Raw genomic sequence first — 18,955 nt, forward strand, 5'->3', positions numbered from 1 at the left:
GGAATCATCAAGTGTATGCCCGAATAAACACACAATTGATTACAGTACATATTGAAATCGCTTAGCCTCGAAATCAGTCTCATCTCTCCAGTCGTCGAGCAGGTCATCCGCTGCGGCCTCCTGCGAGTGATCAGCCAGCCATTGCTCTTTGTTCTTCTTAAGCCGTCGCAAGTTGAAGTAGTACACCAGTAGAAGCTGCTCCCCAGAATTGTAAGCGCCCTGACTTTAGGAGGGCTGAGGGAGCCAATACTAACCAGTATACCCGCGCAGTAGCAGGCGAGCATTGCAATAACTCCTCCTGTATAGGCTGGAGCTTGATTCGCACGGAAGGTTTGCGGGCCGCTGAAGTCTGGCCATTAGTCACCGTCCAACATTCATTTGACGAAGTCCTTAGCAGACTCCACTTACATGATGTTTCCGACCAAATAGCCCAAATATGACATGCCGTAGACAATAGTCTTCTTAGTGTACCCTCCTGTGTTGGCGATAACAACTGTGGTCATCACAATATAGGGTGCCCAGTAGAAATAGATCAAGTATAACGATCCCAGACTACCCCCGACTACGAGTAAAAGTGATGTCAAGAGGTGTTAGCGTCGGAATCTTGGAAAGTGACATAACAGATGCAGCTCACCGTTAGATCGTGGAATCACGTGAAGAAGAATCGTGGATAGGAGAGGAAGGAGACAAGATGCTGCAGCTGTCAAGCATCGTTGTTTCGCTGAAAAGTGAACAGTGTATGTATTCAGTGCTTTCGCCATTTGAGCTTTAAGATCTATCATCTGACTTACTTCTAATCGCTATCCAGGAAAAGAGCAAGGACCCGCACCAGCTGATCAATCCGGTTGGAGTTGCCAAGAGCAAGGTCTCTTTAGTTGAATAACCTAAACCGTTGACAATGATTGAGTTGAACGCTACTCAAGACTATCAGTATGAGCACAAGGGCAGGGTCTCCATTTGCATGTCGCCCTGAGTCCGGATCATGCACGCACTTGACACTCCGCCGTCTGCGTGGACAAAGCCACGTCAGCCGCAGACCTGATTGTCTAGGAGTAAGACGCTTACTAGGCACGTTGAGGCAGATGTTGATCAAGAATATGAGCCACGTCTTCAGGTCGAGGAAGGCTTCTTTAGCTTGGGATAGCTTGAAATGTTTATTCTGCCAATCATCAACATCAATATCACCAGCCAGTCGCTTGCTGAATCTTCGTGGAGGTAACTTACTTCTACTCCCGTCCTGTTATCTTTGAGTCGCATGACAGCGATATACCGCTGCCTATCGCTCAGCCACCTCGCGCTTACTGGGGAGTCGGGGAGGAAGAAACCCATCAAGATTCCCCAGCAGAAGGTGATGGCCCCGATGAGAAGGAAAAGCAGCTGCCATGCTTTGACTCCGAGATGATTGGGCGCAAAGGAGGCAGCATCTACAAATTCAGAAACGCAGAGTCAAATCAATAAAGTCAGATGGTATCATTAGATGAAACTCGCTCACAAGAGAGCAGTCCGTTGGTGAGCGATGACAGTGTGCTGTAAATCAAAGCTGTTCTGACGACTTGTTCCTTCCGAGTGTACCACGAGGAAACGATGAGCGAAAAGCCCTGTGTCAAAGACTCAGCGATTTTCTTCGAGAGAGACGCTCTTGGGACTTGTGGTACACATAGGCTCTGGTGGAACTCACGGGGAAGGTCAACGCCTCGAACAGACCCAACACGAATCGGCAGACAGCCAAGCCAGCGAAATTACTACAAGCTGCAATGCACAAAGAAACGACACCTGTATAGGGGATTTTTGTCAACGCTTGCACACCTCCACTGATCATTAGTACCTACCCCACACCGTCACGCATCCTGCAACAACCCTTCCTGCAGGATACTTCTGCATTGCAAACAGAGCGGGGAAAAGCGAGGCAATGCTTCCAAAGAAGATCAGCGAACCCGTCCCTGAGCCGTAAGTAGCGTCAGCACACGATTCAGCGGGTGGATTCAGGATCGATCTCCGGCATTATACTCACAAGAATATTCCTGTCCCACGAGCCTCAAATCGGTTCTCAAGCCGAGAATTGCTGCAGTACTGAGTGCGTTCTTGTCGACAGCGCCCATCATGAGGGCGACCAGGAGAAGTGGGACAATGATCATGTCGGCTTTACGGACTACCGCTCGTTCCTCGGCAGCGGTGTACGGAAAGAGAAGCTCCTGAGCATTGGGTCGGTTCGCAAGGTCTGCCAGAAATAGTCCAGCAATATCGAGCTGATCTTTTGCTCCCTCAATGCCCTGTTCGCTGACCAAGACTTGTTGGTTGGCACTGGCCTCTTTGCCTAGCTCGATGGCAGGGTCGTTGACCTGACTCATTTTGTATGTATGTCAATATAGGGGGAGTTACACTTTTCTGACTATTTAACTATCATGAAAGAACTAGATCAGTCTGCCATTCATTTGTTATGAGTATATATATATACATCTCACATCTGCATACTCACAGATAAGGACGCCCACCATACCATAATGCCTCCCTGTACTTGCTGAGTTCACGCTGCAGTGCCAAATTTTAGCATGGCTGGCCGCGGCCCAATGCTTATCGCAAGCTCAATCAAGCGGTCAAGGCGGAAGTCAGGTGACAGCCTTGGTCAGCATTGTGATTACAGCAGGCGTGATTGGACGACTAGTTTTACCCCGAGAAAGGTAACAAAGACAAGCTCTCAAAATGCGTAGCGCATATCACATGAACCGGTGGATCTGTTTTACGTCACTTTTGGCCTGCATTCGCCGTTTTTGCCCGTGCACATCCCCGAGATGATCAGACGATTATAAAGACTGATTATGCAGCGGATTCACTCAGCAGCTCACTAAATAGCGCTCAAAAGTTCGTCAAGTATTCGGATAAGCTGCTCAATATTCTCAATACAATAAGTGTCGCAAGCATGTCCCCAGGAAATATCAATGCCGATAAAGGGAACGGACACGCCAAAGCTGGTGGCGGTCTCCTTCACTTCACTCCTGTGGCAGAATCGAAAGTCGACGTAGTGAGTACCGTACACCCCGTTGACCCATATACAGCAGTGTCAACTCGATGGCTTACCCGACTTCATCGCTGAGTAGCCGTATGCAGATCTGACGAACATCGACATCTCTACATGGGATCAAGGGCTGGTTGCTCAGCAAAAGCTTGCAAAGCAGCTGTTCACCGCAATGACCACCGACGGATTCTTCGTGTTGACGGGATTTGGCATCTCAGAGGAAGAGATTACACGTCAGGTAGATATAGGATATGTGAGAATCATCACCATCCTATACCGTCCCCAGCTGATCCAGATCACTCGGCTTTCAGACAGTGATTGAGAAGACCCCGCTGGAGGAAAAGAAAGAACTCGAGGGTCACATGGATCATACCGGTATATATCGCGGTTTCAAGCTGCGACAGTACTACGAGTGGGTGTTCCAAATCTGCCGAGGATGTTGAAGATCTATCTGATGATTGGCTAGAATGGAGAACGGCGTGAAAGATCAAATCGAGCAGTTCAATTGGCAGCGAGATATGGAGGACCAATCGATGCCATTGACAATCAAGCCTTACATCCCAGAAGTCAAGTCGTTCTGCGAAAGAGTACACAAGGACGTACTGTACAAAGTCTACCAACGTCAGTATACGTATGCAGAGCTGGGATGCCCAGGACAGCGAATCGATCAGCTGACACGGATGGTTGATATTCGGCAGTATTTGCTTTGGCGCTCAAATTGCCTATCAATACCTTTGTCGACTTCCACACGTATGAAGAAAAGGACGACTCTTGGTTCCGGTGTAAGTGATTGTTCCTTGGAGTCCTGCTCTTCACATGGGGCTGAAGTCTACATTCGCGAACCCAGACATGGCTTATTACGACGAATTTGATCCGGAAGACGCGGACAAAGTCGGCGGCGTCTGGCTCAAGGGCCACCAAGATCACGGGGCTGTGACGATGGTCTTGTGAGTGTGCAAAATGGTCTACAGTAAGGTCAATATCGCGTGTCTGACTGGTCTTTGGCGCAGTTCGCAACCCATGGCCTCTCTTCAAGTGAGGGACGACCAAGGTAAATGGAGGTACACCCGACACACACCAGGCGGGATCATCGTGAGTATAAGATTGGAGAGTTCGCGGTCCCGACGCTACAGTTCCACACTCTCAAATGCTGATTCGAGCTGCTTTACCAGATCAACTGCGGCATCATGATGGAGTGGTGGACAGGAGGTCTATTCAAAGCTGCAAATCACAGAGTCGCCGCTCCGCCCGATGACCAGAGAAATCACACGCGATGCGGTGTATTTTACTTCTCAATCCCCAATAACGATGTCCGACCTGATCTCCTCACCGAATCATCTGTACTTCAGGAGGCTGGCGTCCACTCGCTCTTCAAGGACGGCAAGACCATTGACGCGCTCACTTTTTCTCGTGCTCGTGTGGCAAAAGTAGGGAAATCTGAGGTGTATAAACAATCCTGGGCCGCTGGTACACGACTGGTGGAGGTGATCGGTGTGTACACCTGTCTGCATCGACGTATAATTGCTAAGGGTGTGCGCTGATCATATGCGACGTTGATTGATAGCCGGAGTCGAAGTGCCTCATTTCGGCTAGGGCCTACTACGCGATGCCTCATTCAGGCCAGGTCAAAGCACTGTAAGCGGAGAAGCGACACATAGCTCGCCTGTTGCCAGTGACGATGAGGATATCTATATTTTGTACATTTACAGTATCATGCAGCAGATCATCGGAGACTTTGACCTGCGCTGCCAAATCCCTGTGACAGGCAGGAACCATGAATGGGAGATGCAGCTCCTGACAAGAGCTCACAGACAAGAATTCCCCGGCGAACGCCAGTTTGCCTTTGCGCCGAAGCTGAGAGAACGATGCACTGTACCACTTTTCATCTACCCCGAAATTCATTGCATTCCAAGTATTGCTATTCCACAAGATCCCAGGTCCACGAAAGTCTATCAGCTCAAATGGATACACTGTCCCAGCTTTGATCATAGCTCAATGCATGCTTCAAGAACCGCCAATTCTCGTATCAGGATCATCAAATTTGTCACAAATACTTGATATTGACTGATTTTGTGTGGGTAAAAGCGTCAAAGCCAAACTTGGACAAGCTGATCCCTCTTCCACTATCCTTCCATCCGGACCAAGCGAGGGCTGGATCGAGGTTATCGGCGTTATTGAGATATACGGTACCTGTATCGAGCTTCTCAACAATGAACTCAAAGGCTTGTTTGGACTTCGTAGCGTCTGTCCAAACGGAAGCGGTGAGACCGTAAGGCGAATCGTTCATGTGTTTTATAGCTTCTTCGTCGGAGTCAACCTGGGAATATTCAGCCCAGCAACTCTTTTTCTGAATGTGAACGTGAAGACAAACCTTCATGACCCCTACGACTGGACCGAAAGTCTCATCAATCATGATACTCATAGCGTGCGACACGTTGGAAAGTACTATAGATAGGAGGGCAAATCAACATCGATCGACTAGTATCCGAGCCAAAAGCGAACCTCACCTTGAGGAGCCACAAAGTTGCTGTTGCCATGAGCTGCCGGGAAAAGCTCTGCCGAAACATGCATCTTGGCCCCTTGTTTAACTGAATGCCAGTCAGCTGTGGTTTCGGTGCATTGCATCAGTAATATGAAAGACCCACCGGCTTCAGCGACTTGTTTACGGATAAAGTCAGCCGACCTTCTGGATACAACCGGACCTAGGGTTACAGACGGATCTTCAGGGTTACCGAGTTTGAGCTTCTTCGCTTCATGAGCGAGTCCCTCCACCACCCGATCATAGATTGAAGCATGCGCATACACGCGCTATGATTATGTATAAACAGATGAGTCCCCATAGTCAAGATTGGGCAGAAAGTAGGCAGGGTGCTCACCTCGACGCTGCAGCAACTCTGCCCGGCGTTGAAGAAGATACCGGCAGCTAGGGCTGGGAGAGTCTTTTGCAGATCGGCGTCTTCTCTGACGTACGCTGGATCTTTTCCTCCCAGCTCCAGACCGACGTTCTTGAATGTACCAGACAAGGCTTTGACGATAGAGCGGCCGACAGCCACAGATCCAGTAAACATGACAAATTGTATTCGAGCATCCTTGATCACCCTTTCGATCTGATCTGGAGTCGAATGAAGGGTTTGCAGGACTCCATCTGGTAGACCAGCCCGCTTGTACAGCTCCACGAACCATTCGCCACAAAGAGGTGTCTGAGGGGATGGTTTGAGGATGACAGAGTTCCCAGCTAGGATGGCTGGAAGCACAGCATTCACTTGACAAAAGTAAGGATAATTCCAAGGGGAAATCACTAGGACAGGTCCTACGGGACACCTTTTGATGAATCGAACATAACCTGGGGAGTCGGTGTCCTACAGTCGACTCGACTCAGAGATCCCTTCGAATATGCATTCTATTTTTGCTCACCTGGTTGGTAACGTCCCCGAGAACCTCCTTGGCGATGTTGACCATATGCTGGCCCCGCTTGATCGTCCCTTCCACCTCCACGGCGCAATGCGCGATAGGTCTACCCATTTGCCTGCTGAGGTCTTCGCTGAGATCGGCTTTGGCGGTTTCCATCTCTTTCAAAAATCGAGTGGCGATTGCCAAACGAGCTTCAAGATCGGTGGTCTTCCATTCGACAAAGCCGATTTGCGATGTGGCAATAATCGTCTCAACATCAGCGTCGGAGGGGACATGTCTAGTCACGACAACGCTCTGATCAATCGGGCTACGAGCAATGATAGACTCTGATAAGCATGCTGCTGGAACACGAAGATAGAGTCGCAGTATCTGCAGACTGACCTGATTGTCCTCTGTAAGTGTTCGGAGCTAGACCCGACTGATGTCGAGTCGGGCTGGGCTTTGGCTTCAAGTGACTTCTCGAGTTCGAACAGCCGCTGCACTGCCGGAAGCCGCACGGAAGCTTGGTACAATGATTCTTCAATCGGCTGGATGGGTCCTCGCGGATGGCCTCCATACCCTCTGAGATCTTGTAGGATTCGCTTCGCCCCAGGAATATGCAGCTTTGTGGTCTAAATGACATTGCAAAAAGATAAGATAAGAGGTTCTTTCTCTCATTCCTGGAAAATCCCTTGTTTGCGAGCTCACCGCATAATCTCCTTCAGACAGTATGAGCTGCAACGTCCGAGCTTCAGTGACATCTCCTTTGGCTCCTGATTCATTCGCTCTTTCCGCTGCTTCGTACAAGTGCCGAAAGGATCTCTACAGGTACATTGGTCAGATCACGTTCGAAACAAGCTATCATCTGGCTTAAATCAGACGTACCGGAGCAAAGTTTCCTATCCCAGCGATCGCTCCGTGAGCTCTGGCAGCCGAACCAGCGAGCAGATAATCGGAGAACCTATTCGTCGAGATTAGTCAGGTAACGGTGCCCTGACAAGCGGAACGCCTTATTCACCCAGAGAATACCACGAAGGGTTTTTGCCCCTGTCGAAGTTGAAAAGAACGCGGATATTGTTTCAAGTATTCTGAGGTATCGCAATACCCAGCCAATCTGGTTATTTTACCGATTTGGGCACACCTACAGTATTCAATCATCCTTGAGTGATTCTTGTCCCCAGACAAGCTATTTCTGAGGTCTATTGAACTTACGTCAATTTGGCGCCGCAGAAATTTCTACCTTCCTTCGCTAACTCCAGAAGCAAATCGCTATCCATATCCACTCCTGCTGAGGCACCGGGAAAGTTGTATATCATGACCGGAATGGGACTAGCATCTTGCACGTCCATGAAGAACATCTTCAACGCTTTTCTCGTCATCAGTGTCGGGTAATAACCGGCTGGTATGACTAAGGCCACGTCCGCTCCGGCTGCTGCGGCTTGTTCCGTTAAAGCGATAGTCTCCTTGGTCGATGTGAGACCTGTGCCGACTATCAGAGGGAAAGGCAATTTGTGCTCATCCAGGACTTCGCGCGCACTAAGTTTGACATTCAGTGCTAGCGCCTGACCCGTCTCAGGTGAAAAATAATAGGATCGCCTGACATTGCACTCACGCTTTGACAAGTTGAAGGCGCTCATCGATGCTTAGCATCGGTCCTTCCCCCATGGATCCTGTCACAACAGGGCCCACTCCTGCCTTCGCCATATATGATACATGTCGCTTGAAGGTTTCGATGTCCAGAGCTTCCGATTTGGGCTCAAAAAACGTAAGTACTGGTGCATACGTTCCCGGTCTGAACGGCAGCGGCATGATCAGCAAAATGAACCTTTGTCTTGTGCCCGCTACTCACTTCAGATGTTCAAATGGCATGCTGCTGGACTCAATAGATATGCTGGGCAAGCAAAATAAGAGGATGGTATCCTGTAAAGTTCAATATACCTTTGCGGTCTGCCTGTACAAAGGCCTTGTTCAAGATAAGGTAGTGGAAATCTCCCCACATCTGACTGGCCGCGGCCACGGGCACCCACACGCACCTTTTCGCCGATTAGCCCCCGGCCATCTTTACGCAATTTGAGCAACTGCGACGGATTTCAGCGCAGGGTGCCAGCTTAGGGCAATTATTCCATAGAATGCTGCATCTCGAAGAGATATGCCAGCCTTCTATTAGGACGCGGGAAAGGATGTGTCAGGATCAGGCTTGTTGACGCGAACAGGACGTTTCAGAGATCGTCAGATCGGAGAACTTTCGGTACAGATTTGGTAGGGCGTGATGAGAGAAGACAGGGAACAAAACCGGCGATGAGCGATTCCAATGCTGTGCGGACCCATATCGAAATTTGTCAGAATCTCTCATTCCCCAGTTCATCAATGGCGCCATGCATTACGAATCGGGGATCAGAGTGCAGCACCGCCGACTACTGTATCTATGTGCATTAAGGTCACCCTTAACAAAAATTGCATTCCGTACTACATTAGCCCCAAGCAACGCATTTCTCGATTGGAACTTTTCACATCGTCTTCTATGGGCTTGCCCACCCTGCAGAATTCCAAATCAATCTGTGATAGAATTTGATGGTAGATATATGCGCGTCGATATGTATTCTCTCGTCCACCATATGATAGTTCAATATCATTTGCAAGGATGCAGGAACGAAGCGGTAGATATTTTTCGAGACGTCCCAGAAATCTAGGAGATCCATCTTCAGCATTTGGTCATATCCGGAAGTCAGGATGGCTCATTTACTACAAGTACTTACGTTGGGTGTCCGTGAAAGCGGTCATGGCAGACGGCACAACGATCGCATTTGGGAAAAGGCTTCTGATCGTTCCACCCATGAGATCCCACGCTGGTCCAATAGCAGGCGTCAAAGGTGCAGGTTCGAGAACTATTCCGAAGGTGTCCAGCCGAATGACATTTTGATGTACGTCAGAATCCTCGCCGTAAGGTATGAACGTCATGTTGTATTCATCCGCTATCGGTCGTAGAATCTTTTCTAGACGCGAAAAGGTATCTTGCGTAGTCTCGAAGAAATCGATCCGGTAATTTGTCATTGAAGTCACGTACTGCAGTAAATGAAGGGTGACGAATGAGCGGAATGACAGAGAATTTGTCCGACGCTCCAGTCAGATGCTCACTTCGGGCAAAGCATTGTACTTGATGCCTCCATTCACGATGTCCACCGCTTGAGTGGTCTTCAAGAACGTTTGAAGTATCCTATCATCACCCATCTGCTCCGCTAGGGCTGGCCAACACTTTTCTTCTCGAACCATCTTCTTCAAATTGTCTTCCATGTTCCCGTACTCAGCGGCACATTCCAGATAACTAAGCAGCGGGTTGCCCTCCTTTAGCTGGGGCATGTTGGGGTTGTTCTCCATCTCCACTAGCAGTCGACTCATCACTCCGACCCCAGTATGCCTTGGTGGTCTCGAGCTATGCCCACCCGGAGTCGAAACATCGATAGTGACAGTCAAACAACCCTTTTCCGCCACACCTAGTCTCGCGAAGGAAGTGTCGTACTCCACATCGACGCCGGTGAACCCTTCATCCACGATGAGCGATATACCATCAGTGCCGTAGCGCTTGTGAATAACTTTTGCGAGCTCATTGGCACCTCGCTCACCCCCGATCTCTTCGTCAAACCCCTGAAATAGTGTAGCAAGGCAAGTCAATTGAAAGAGTAGTTGAGACTTCGCAAAAGTGCTTACAAAAGAAAATAAGACCGTCCTGTGGCATGGTTCGACGTTAGTACGAGATTTCTCAGCATTGACGACAACTAACCTCTCCGGCTTGAAATCCTCGCTGAGAGCTCTCTCGGTTGCTGCCAATATAGCTACAAGCTGAGCGCCCTTTGAGCGCGTTCTCAGTCCGCATAAGCTCAAACGACTCACTGTCCCTTTCATATCTGTAGTACCTCGTCCCCATATCCAGCCCTGCTCATCTAAGTGGCCGCTGAAAGGTGGATAAGTCCATTGATTCCACGTGTGGGGGTTTACAGGAACGACTGAGAATTTCCTCGAACCTGTTCAGCGTTCTGCTTGTACCTGAAGGCTTCCCGATGTCCGAACTCACCATCTTGATGTGCCATCAAGAGCTTTTCGAGCGGATCATCAGTCTCAGTCAGACGGTATCTGTGAGAGATACACATACCATAGGCTTTAGACTGAGATTGCTACCCTTCCACGTGAAGAGTAAGCCGTGCTCATTAACCCGCTCAAATTGCATGTGAGCGTGGCTATATACAGTTTATTGTGAATGATATCTCAGCAATCCAAGCAGGATTAGCGGAGTCAGGGATGAGCTTACAAATTCGAATAGGTATTTTTGAGATAGGCTTCAAGTCGGGTAAACTCATGAAAACGAGGATCGCTCGAGTTATAAGGCATGTCATCAAAGCTTTCTGTTCTCTAATGAGGAAGGAGGAAAGGATTAGAACCACAATCAGCTGTCTTATCGCGATGTTCGCCGGTATTGTACAAGCACTCACGATCTGTACAGCACCAGCCAGGCGTTGATGTGAGAGTCTCAGAAACCCTTCATCTGCCGCAGGATCCTATATCTTCCCGTCCATGATTAGTAAAATGCCCGAGTCCCATGATCTTGTGATCTCACTCACCCATTCTGGGCCCTGACTCAAACTTTTTGGCTGGACAGGACAGTGAACTGGAGAGGTCCTTGCTCCGTTACGTTGTAAAGCATGTCGGCATATATGACTGTGTGTTTGGGCACCTTCCGAAACATTGAGAAAAGGTGTACCAGATCTGATAATTCCGATAATCGCACTGAGCTTGTCTCGGCGATCTTGAGTAGCGAAGAGGATGGCTATGAACAGGGCAAGCGGTATCAGACAAATTGCTCGAGACATGCTGGAGACAACGTTATCATTTGTAGCCTATGGGAAGAGAACAATTCATTTCAAGATGTTTCTCAACGCCAAGGTAGGCATACATCCATTAGATATAAAATGCGAAGAAATGTTCGGCTCAGAAAGATATCTTGCGGTCCGAAGGGTACCGTAAGTTTGGCCGCGGGGCAAATTCACCGCTCTTGGTGTACTGTACTTACGTACTTGCATGATGCTGCAGACCCTGAGCGCCTATCATGTGATACTGCAAGCAGAGGAGACTAGTGTGCACAAACAGAACGAGCGTCACACTGGAGTAGCCGAATGAGCTTAGGTCAACCAGACAAAGATCACAATAGCTTGCACCGACGCATGCTTGATTTCATGCACAAGTTCACCTTGTGATCCATATCCAAAAGATCGAATGCTCGATGAAGACATTGATTACGCCCAGTAAAAAATGCCGCGTTGAGTATATCCAAACATCCTCTTCGCCGCTGGACCAGAGTGCTCTGCGAGCATTTGCACTCTCTGATGGATGTGACATCACTCAAAGGACCCCGTCGTATCCCATGAATCCGACTAATCGTTCAAATTTTCTAATGCTTTTATACTGAATAATTCTTGCCGCATACTAATCTTTGCGATGCTGAGATGACAGATTCAGCAAACCCTCCCCAGCCTATTTCTTGAAGTTTTTATACCTCAAAGCAATCAGGCAGACATTTGGGTGAGTACCAAATGATGAAGCAATGATCTCTTCATAAGTCAGATTCCCATTGCGCTGACTACTCTACGACTTTCCTTGCTTATCGCCTAGATAGCTAGTATTATCTCATGATGCCGGTCAAACGAGAACTTTCCGCCGATTATCACTTTAATTCCGAACCAGAAGAGGAACTCAAGACCCCTCCTTCTCTTACGAACGATCTACCTAAGACTCCCAAAAAGACTCAAACGAAAGCCGCAAAAACACCATCTCCGAAGAAAAGCAGACCCACAGCGACACCCAAGAAAACTGGCTCTTCCCCTTCCAATGACAGTCTTGATAATGATGGGCTCACTGCCAAGGCTAAGTACGCAATAATGATCATTGATAAAGGTATAGAGACTTTGAAGAAGGATGAAGTAGAAGCTGCTGTGAGTTCAGCTTGGATATTCCGCAAAAGTTGAGTGCGACTGATGGAACGGATAAGCTGACGAGATGTTACGGTACGTTAATAGACCGGTTTGACCCCCAATCAGCAGAGAGATCTGACTAGAAAAGACGCCAAAGGAGCTCTTAGAAAAGCATTGATGAATGTTGCTGAAAAGCTCTAGAATATTAATATGACACTATCAATACGCTAGTCCAGTTGATGCCGTGATGATTTTTGGTATGCATCCGGTTGATATGGTCCTATTGCACAACGATTGGAACAGCTGCGGACGGTCTTAATCACATACTGATTGCACCCCAGGCGGAAAATGTATTCAGGTCGTTCCCTTGTGGGCGCTTTTTGAGCTGACGAGATACATGCAGCCAAGCTGCTGTCCTGCGAAAGGCACACAGTGCGTAGGCTCGAATACTCTACTACCCCTAGTCCTTTCCGTGATCATGCTCTCATCTCGTCAGCTCATCCTGCCCCGATGGAATGCCAATCACAGAGTGACTTCCAGTCTGATCCATCTTCAACTTCATTTTCATCTTCATTCTGAGCTTCCAGGTGAACGATCATCCTCATCATAATCCACTTCCACATCCAGTCCTGAAGCTGCGAACAATTACCAAGTATAAAAAGACCCTCTCTGATTGAGACACCACCGCCTTTTTACTACCAGTATCCTCCTAATATGCCTTCCAAGCGACCTCGAGCTCAAACAGAAGCATTCATCGAAAACATCGACATGCTCGAAGAAGAGATCAAACCTCTCATCCCCTCTTCTCCACCTTCCACACCCAGCTCTAGCTCTACTAAATCACCGAAAGACGTCAAGCCTACTATCAATCACAAAGCAACCATCAACCAAACCCCGACCAGGGGGCAACCATCGCCAAAATCTACTCTTAAGAAGAAAGTCAAGGTGGAGTACAACACAAATGGAAGTGCTAAAGCTAGATTCGCTGAGATCATCCTTGAGCAAGGCTTGAGATCTTACGATAAAACTTTCGTCGAAGCTGAGGTGAGCATCAATCATAATCACCTATCAATCTCGACGTTGACGCAGAAATATCAACAGCTAATTGATATTTTGGACTTATTGTACTGCTTTCAGACCGGGTTCACTAAAGCTCAACAGATGGAGATGCTCAAGAAAGGAAGAGGGAGTTTATGGAAGGCTTTATATGGTTTCGCTTCTACCCTTTGATGCTCAGAAGTAGAATACTGGTGATCTTCGGTCGAGTGTGTGAGCACGATAATCGATAGGAGCAAGTATCTTGAGGTCTTGATATGCATCTGATTTTTCGAGCCTGATATATACAACAAAGTGCGATTTCATGAAGTACCTGTCTGGATATGCCTCGCCATGATATCGTTCCAATCGTTATAATGACAGTTCATTTAGGTTTATGCCCTGTTCTCATAATTACATGAGCGAGATCTAGATTCTTCCTATCAGAGTCAATTCTGGAGAACCACTCACCATCTTCATTCATCAACGTCTCCTCATCTATACATTCCAACACCCAACTAGGTAAGACGATATGTTTTCGCTTCGGTCTGATTGTTTATCCCTTCTCGTCAGCTTTTCACGTCCACCCAGGTATGAAAAGGAGAAAAGGAACGGTGACCCACAAAGCGGTCTTGCGGACAATCTCAGCATATCGCCCACTATCGTCGTTATCCATGATGATATGAGTTAGTGTCTTATCTTGCAAATCACTTGTGATTCTTCCTCTATTATCACGCAAAAGCTTCTCAGCATCCTGGAGTCTAATATCCCGCATTCAGCTTCGCTCAGACACAATCTGACTATGGATGAAAAGCAGATAACCTACCTCTTGTGTACCTCCTCAGAAGGTGATGAAGCTTCCAAGCCATTCTTCTCAGCGTTTTTCGGGGTATCGATGTAAATTACCAGATGATTGAAGATCTGCGTTTTGACCGGAAGAGGTCAGCAAGCGCTAAATTCGGCCATTAGCTGAAAGACTTACACTGTCTTCATCGTATTTCATGACATTCCCATCATCGCCCATACCCTCATCCTGCGATTCGCCACTAATCAGTCTGGGTCGTTGCTGAGGTTCAGGTGGACGAGCTTACCCCCGCAGTGTCCACGCCTCGTACAGGTAATAACCTGAATCCATCGTCCGCTTCCGGCTCAGAGTCGTGACTATCATCGTCCTCTTCTTCCTCCTACGCAGATTGATGAGCTTGCTTCGCCGCAGATCAGGTTATGCTCGGGCTTACCTTGATATCGAGATTGCGATCATCATCCGTCTCACTTTCATCCACACTGGCCGCTCTCGAATTCGCCTTGGAAGAACCTCTTGACGAGGGAGGCGATCGTGATCGACCACGATGCAGTCCCCATTCCGCTTCCAATTTCACTTGATCAGCAGTCTTATCTGCCTCGCGCTCATCCATCGAGTCGTCTTCCTCCTCATATCGACCTTCAGTCGCTTCATTCCCTTCTTCTTGCTCAGCTTCTTCGTTTGATTCGGCATCTTCTTTTGCGCCTGCATCGCCTCTATCCCTCACGAGAGTTATTTGGTCAATTTCTTCCAGCGTTTTGACGTAGCTTCTAGTTTCCTGGACTTCTTCGGATGCGAAGACAAGCATCCTGCACATGGTGTCAGCTCTAAGATGACATGCATCAGCCGTCTCAGATCTGCTTACTCTTTGATCAGAGGTAATGGGTTCCCTCTTTCAATACTGGCGAAGATCCACTCTGGCTTGATCACGCTGACACCCTTTCGGATTTGAGCGCGGACCAGTGGATCTACATCGCATCATATCGTCAGCTGTATGAAATGAATCAACTACAGCGTCAACTTACTTTTCTCGTCGGGGGAAATGACCATAGCTGACAGATCAGACAGCTGAGCTTGCGTAAACTCTCCTCCATGTTTGTGGACAAGCTCCTCAAGATCTTGCTTAGAATGCGACGAATTACCTTTTGGTATATCTACCTCCCTATATTAGTGGATCAAGGTGCTGTCAGAGGATGACGTCTTACAAAATGTACGTCCTCGGAAGATGCTGCTTTCTACCGCATCTTCTGACAGCTTCTGCCCACGAGAAGCAGTCATGAGCTGTACCTTCTGCGAAGATCGTATATGCGATTAGCTGCTCTGCATGCGCAGCGGTCACAAATCGAATCGAAGGCTAACCTTTCTCGGGGCCACCTTTTTCTTCTTGCGGAATCTGAACAGAACAGCAAGAATTCAACATTCGGCTGTTCTTGAAACGTTGCAAAAATGAGACTCACGATCCACCTTCCGCATCCGCATATCTCTTCTTCGGCTTGTTCAGCAAAGCGTTGAATTCTGTTCTAGGTCAGCCAAAAATTATTGCAACAATCCATCGGGTCAGCTCACCATCTAAACTCAACTGCGCAACATTTATCAGCGACGATGGCAGCACGTGTGGGATTCTGATCCAACTCACGCAGTTCCACATATCCCTATCTTGACTATCATCACCCGTCGGATGATCTCGACTAGCCTTGTCGAAATAGATATATCGACATCTAGGAAATCGGAGCGTATAACCACAGCCATAGTTCCCGACTGCCAATCCATCAGCATCAGGCCAAATGCCACGCCTCCAAGAGCTAGCTCACCAGCAGGCACTATCTCGGAAGCCTTGACCTCCACCACGAAAGAACTGTGGATGTACGTCAGTCGGAGGGAATGGAGGCAGCTTTTAGCTTACTTTTCCGGCTCGATATACACATCGGCTGCATCATATAGTCAGCTTGCTTCGTCTACGGGACGCCGACGCTAGCTTACGCTTATCCTCTAAACCTGTTGTACCCAGTTGCAACCATGACGGAGGTCTGGATCTGTCAAAGGTCTTCCAGTGATGTTTGTGCTTGTTCCTGCAAACTTCATCAGCGCAGAAATGTCAGAGATGACGGAGGGAAACCCACATCATCCACTCATAATCCTCGTAGCTCATACCTGATCCCACGGAACAAAAGGTAGTGAATCTGTACATTTATCAGGTAAGCATTTGAGGGGCACAATGCTGGCGAACCCAGCTCACTCAGGAGACTGGACAGTGCCTTCGTCGTCCTGCTGGACCCGCAACCCGCAAAGCAGACTGGAGATCTTTCCTGTCCGTCCTCCCTTACCCCACCATCCACCTATGACCAGTACGTCCAGGTTCTGCAGCCCGGTCAGCTCGAGAACGACTCGGGTCAAAGTCAGGATAACGCTCGCTCACTTCTCCCATCTGATCAGAATATCTGTTTCACAGTCATTTAGCAGGTTCAGCATATTGGTGATTGCAATGAACGACTCACTCAGGCTTGACCTTGATCCAATCAGCTCCTCTAGAGTTGGTCTGGTATATCGCATCGCTCTTTTTGACCACCAAGCCCTCTCCTCTGATAGCCTTATTAGCTGGATGCATACTCTCCGACAGAGCAAATCAGACTCAACTTACTTGGTCTCTAGAATCCGTTCAAGCATGGCTCGAATGTCTTTCCCATTCTTCCCTTTCTGCTCCTCGGCAAATTCCAATCTGCCCTTGTATTCCTCGATGTTTTTGAAGATTCGATTTGATCTAATCAGTCTCTTTCGCTCGGATAGTCGTTTGTGGGTAAGACAGCGATCGTTCAAGTAGAGAATGTCGAAAATTTTGACTGCATGACTACTGCTCAGCTGTCTTCCCCTGAGGACAATCCGAACGAATCAGCTGACTCACAGCATGGTCGAGGGGCATTTTCGTCGTTCACCCGATCTGATAAGGCATACAATGCGTCAGCACCCCTGGCTGTCTCTGAGAAATCGGGGAGCCTGACCTCCGGCAGCTGATTTGAGAGTACCGAAAGCAACATATTTCTCTAGGATAGGATCCCATACCAGCATTTCTCCATCGAGAATGATGCTATCAAGGATTGTCAGCTGATTGCGGACCGCCCCCCGCGCGTGTGCTAGCTGACTCACTTTCTGACTGCTTCCGAGAACGCTGAAGAAATATGCTGTGTCAGACTGCCTTCACCAATGTGGGCACCATAGAGATAAGCTGAAGGGAGATCGTCAGCTGTGGAACGATCTTCGAGCTTCACGTCGACTGACTGTAATCTTTCGCTTTTCGCGAGCAGTAGAACCACTGGGCACCGCTTCCTCGCATATGCAGCTGCATTCTTTCTCCATCGAGCTTTTCTTCCATGACAAATTCTGTGTTTGGTCCACCAACAAGCTTGGCTATAGCCTCATGAGAGGATGAAGGGGAACGATAACATAATTGTGGAAGGAACGATCGGAATAGCTCGATGTGTGTTTGCTATCTTCGAATATCAGTAATGGGACAGAAAGCAGGATAATCTTGAACTCGGCGTAGCAGAAATAAATGATTACTCACATGCTTCTCTAACCGTTCATTGGGCTTGTACAATGTCCAGCATACTCTCTTCAGATCAGAACATACGTTGAATAGGTCGCCAGCGTCAGGATGAAAGCAAGAAAAGACACCTTTTTCTCGTATCGAGATCCTTAAGTCTGTAACGCAAAGCATTTTGCGATGAGAGAGAGATGTAAGCTATGACGTCGCATACCCAAAGACTGACAGCATAGCTTACCTTTCAATATGATTCTGATGATCCATTCTTGCTCTGCTGCTGTACATTGTTGATTGATCTTCCTCAAAATAGGAACGTACTCTTGCCTGCCCGGGGAGCATCAGCTAAGTCCTCGTTGATCAAATCCCTAGCGAGATAGCTGACTCACTGCTTCAGTCTCCCCTGAGCTAGTTGATCAAGCAGTGTGTTAACCGCATCAATGGATAATTGACCTTGCTCGACAGTTGACCGAGCTGCTATCTCGTAATAGCATACTCTGGCGAAATCACCGGAATGCGAATCTGCCTACTTATCATTTGTCGTTTCAGCTGATAGAGACGAAGACGTTCCGGGCAGCTGATTATGACAGAGTACACAGACACTCACCTTTCCATCTACGGGCTGTTTCCACTTGACCAGCCGAGTCGCCGCCTCACTATGCTTGTCTAAACCCAAGACTTCGATATAGCATTTAGCCAACATCGCTTCCTTTAGGTTATACACTGGCCGTTCTCTGTCCCGCTGAATTTGCCCATCAGCTGGTGTGCCCTGTAGATCACAAGGTATGACAAAGCTGACTTACGTCGGGGAGCAAAAGTCTAATCAAAGGATAAAGATCATTCCCAACTTTGATCCTCCACAGTTCCATGAACCTATACAAGATATCCCTTCGCTTGCTCGCTTCTTCAGTTCGAAGCCTGTCCATCATCGTGCACAGAAGCGAGAAGTGCGGTGTAGGGAACTTGTTGACGCAATCAGCAGGTTTTTCGAGATTGGCAGAAGGCGGTTCTTGTGGTTCAGGCTGAGACGCTGGAGGAGCAACCGCTTCGCCGTCGCCATCCGGGTCTAGCTGAGAAGAGGAGGGCCCCGGCGGTAAGGGATGACGATGCCATCTTTCCTTGTCCATGTTGTTCCCCTCGACAGTGACTGCTCGACCTGCACTCTCTAGCTGTGCGCTAAACTGCCTGACTTGTATATGACAGTTCTTGATGCAAGAAGG

At 48.3% G+C, this 18,955-nt stretch overlaps 7 protein-coding genes across 7 annotated transcripts; 3 read left to right on the forward strand and 4 right to left on the reverse strand.

Annotated features, from left to right (window-relative positions):
* Positions 1–39: 39 nt before the first annotated feature.
* Positions 40–2,348, reverse strand: I303_100665 (uncharacterized protein; the record flags this gene model as incomplete). Its single annotated transcript, XM_065968163.1, has 12 exons — positions 40–195; positions 255–342; positions 409–562; positions 635–721; positions 792–914; positions 993–1,007; positions 1,066–1,159; positions 1,225–1,424; positions 1,493–1,598; positions 1,679–1,773; positions 1,830–1,940; positions 2,012–2,348. The coding sequence occupies 12 exons, from the start codon at positions 2,346–2,348 to the stop codon at positions 40–42; spliced, it is 1,566 nt and encodes a 521-aa protein (XP_065824235.1).
* A 569-nt stretch (positions 2,349–2,917) lies between these two features.
* I303_100666 (uncharacterized protein) lies at positions 2,918–4,606 on the forward strand (the record flags this gene model as incomplete). Its single annotated transcript, XM_018404041.2, has 9 exons — positions 2,918–3,019; positions 3,096–3,266; positions 3,325–3,425; positions 3,480–3,634; positions 3,712–3,795; positions 3,861–3,960; positions 4,024–4,105; positions 4,186–4,504; positions 4,578–4,606. The coding sequence occupies 9 exons, from the start codon at positions 2,918–2,920 to the stop codon at positions 4,604–4,606; spliced, it is 1,143 nt and encodes a 380-aa protein (XP_018266695.2).
* A 451-nt stretch (positions 4,607–5,057) lies between these two features.
* Positions 5,058–8,212, reverse strand: I303_100667 (uncharacterized protein; the record flags this gene model as incomplete). Its single annotated transcript, XM_018404042.1, has 12 exons — positions 5,058–5,330; positions 5,385–5,458; positions 5,521–5,601; positions 5,659–5,821; positions 5,890–6,372; positions 6,428–6,731; positions 6,806–7,035; positions 7,112–7,225; positions 7,289–7,364; positions 7,422–7,544; positions 7,616–7,939; positions 8,016–8,212. 12 exons carry the CDS (start codon positions 8,210–8,212, stop codon positions 5,058–5,060), a joined length of 2,442 nt encoding a protein of 813 aa, XP_018266696.1.
* A 710-nt stretch (positions 8,213–8,922) lies between these two features.
* I303_100668 (uncharacterized protein) lies at positions 8,923–11,475 on the reverse strand (the record flags this gene model as incomplete). Its single annotated transcript, XM_065968164.1, has 12 exons — positions 8,923–9,089; positions 9,160–9,466; positions 9,539–10,045; positions 10,109–10,127; positions 10,182–10,240; positions 10,292–10,404; positions 10,473–10,494; positions 10,551–10,635; positions 10,707–10,807; positions 10,888–10,953; positions 11,017–11,292; positions 11,470–11,475. 12 exons carry the CDS (start codon positions 11,473–11,475, stop codon positions 8,923–8,925), a joined length of 1,728 nt encoding a protein of 575 aa, XP_065824236.1.
* A 609-nt stretch (positions 11,476–12,084) lies between these two features.
* On the forward strand, positions 12,085–12,564 carry I303_100669 (uncharacterized protein; the record flags this gene model as incomplete). The annotated part of the gene is made up of 2 exons (XM_018404044.1): positions 12,085–12,384; positions 12,469–12,564. The coding sequence occupies 2 exons, from the start codon at positions 12,085–12,087 to the stop codon at positions 12,562–12,564; spliced, it is 396 nt and encodes a 131-aa protein (XP_018266698.1).
* Positions 12,565–13,077: 513 nt separating this feature from the next.
* Positions 13,078–13,593, forward strand: I303_100670 (uncharacterized protein; the record flags this gene model as incomplete). Its single annotated transcript, XM_018404045.1, has 2 exons — positions 13,078–13,407; positions 13,501–13,593. 2 exons carry the CDS (start codon positions 13,078–13,080, stop codon positions 13,591–13,593), a joined length of 423 nt encoding a protein of 140 aa, XP_018266699.1.
* Positions 13,594–13,783: 190 nt separating this feature from the next.
* Positions 13,784–18,862, reverse strand: I303_100671 (uncharacterized protein; the record flags this gene model as incomplete). Its single annotated transcript, XM_065968165.1, has 31 exons — positions 13,784–13,800; positions 13,870–13,946; positions 14,022–14,159; positions 14,225–14,319; positions 14,381–14,431; positions 14,490–14,582; positions 14,637–15,009; positions 15,066–15,168; positions 15,226–15,354; positions 15,406–15,490; positions 15,560–15,593; positions 15,658–15,715; positions 15,767–15,779; positions 15,837–15,958; positions 16,012–16,055; positions 16,104–16,128; positions 16,181–16,269; positions 16,321–16,380; positions 16,437–16,558; positions 16,617–16,638; positions 16,696–16,779; positions 16,839–17,037; positions 17,100–17,135; positions 17,197–17,282; positions 17,342–17,420; positions 17,474–17,681; positions 17,760–17,896; positions 17,977–18,062; positions 18,125–18,261; positions 18,343–18,477; positions 18,539–18,862. The coding sequence occupies 31 exons, from the start codon at positions 18,860–18,862 to the stop codon at positions 13,784–13,786; spliced, it is 3,261 nt and encodes a 1,086-aa protein (XP_065824237.1).
* Positions 18,863–18,955: the final 93 nt, after the last annotated feature.

This window comes from Kwoniella dejecticola, chromosome 1, assembly GCF_000512565.2.
Source record: "Kwoniella dejecticola CBS 10117 chromosome 1, complete sequence".
Taxonomy (NCBI): domain Eukaryota; kingdom Fungi; phylum Basidiomycota; class Tremellomycetes; order Tremellales; family Cryptococcaceae; genus Kwoniella; species Kwoniella dejecticola.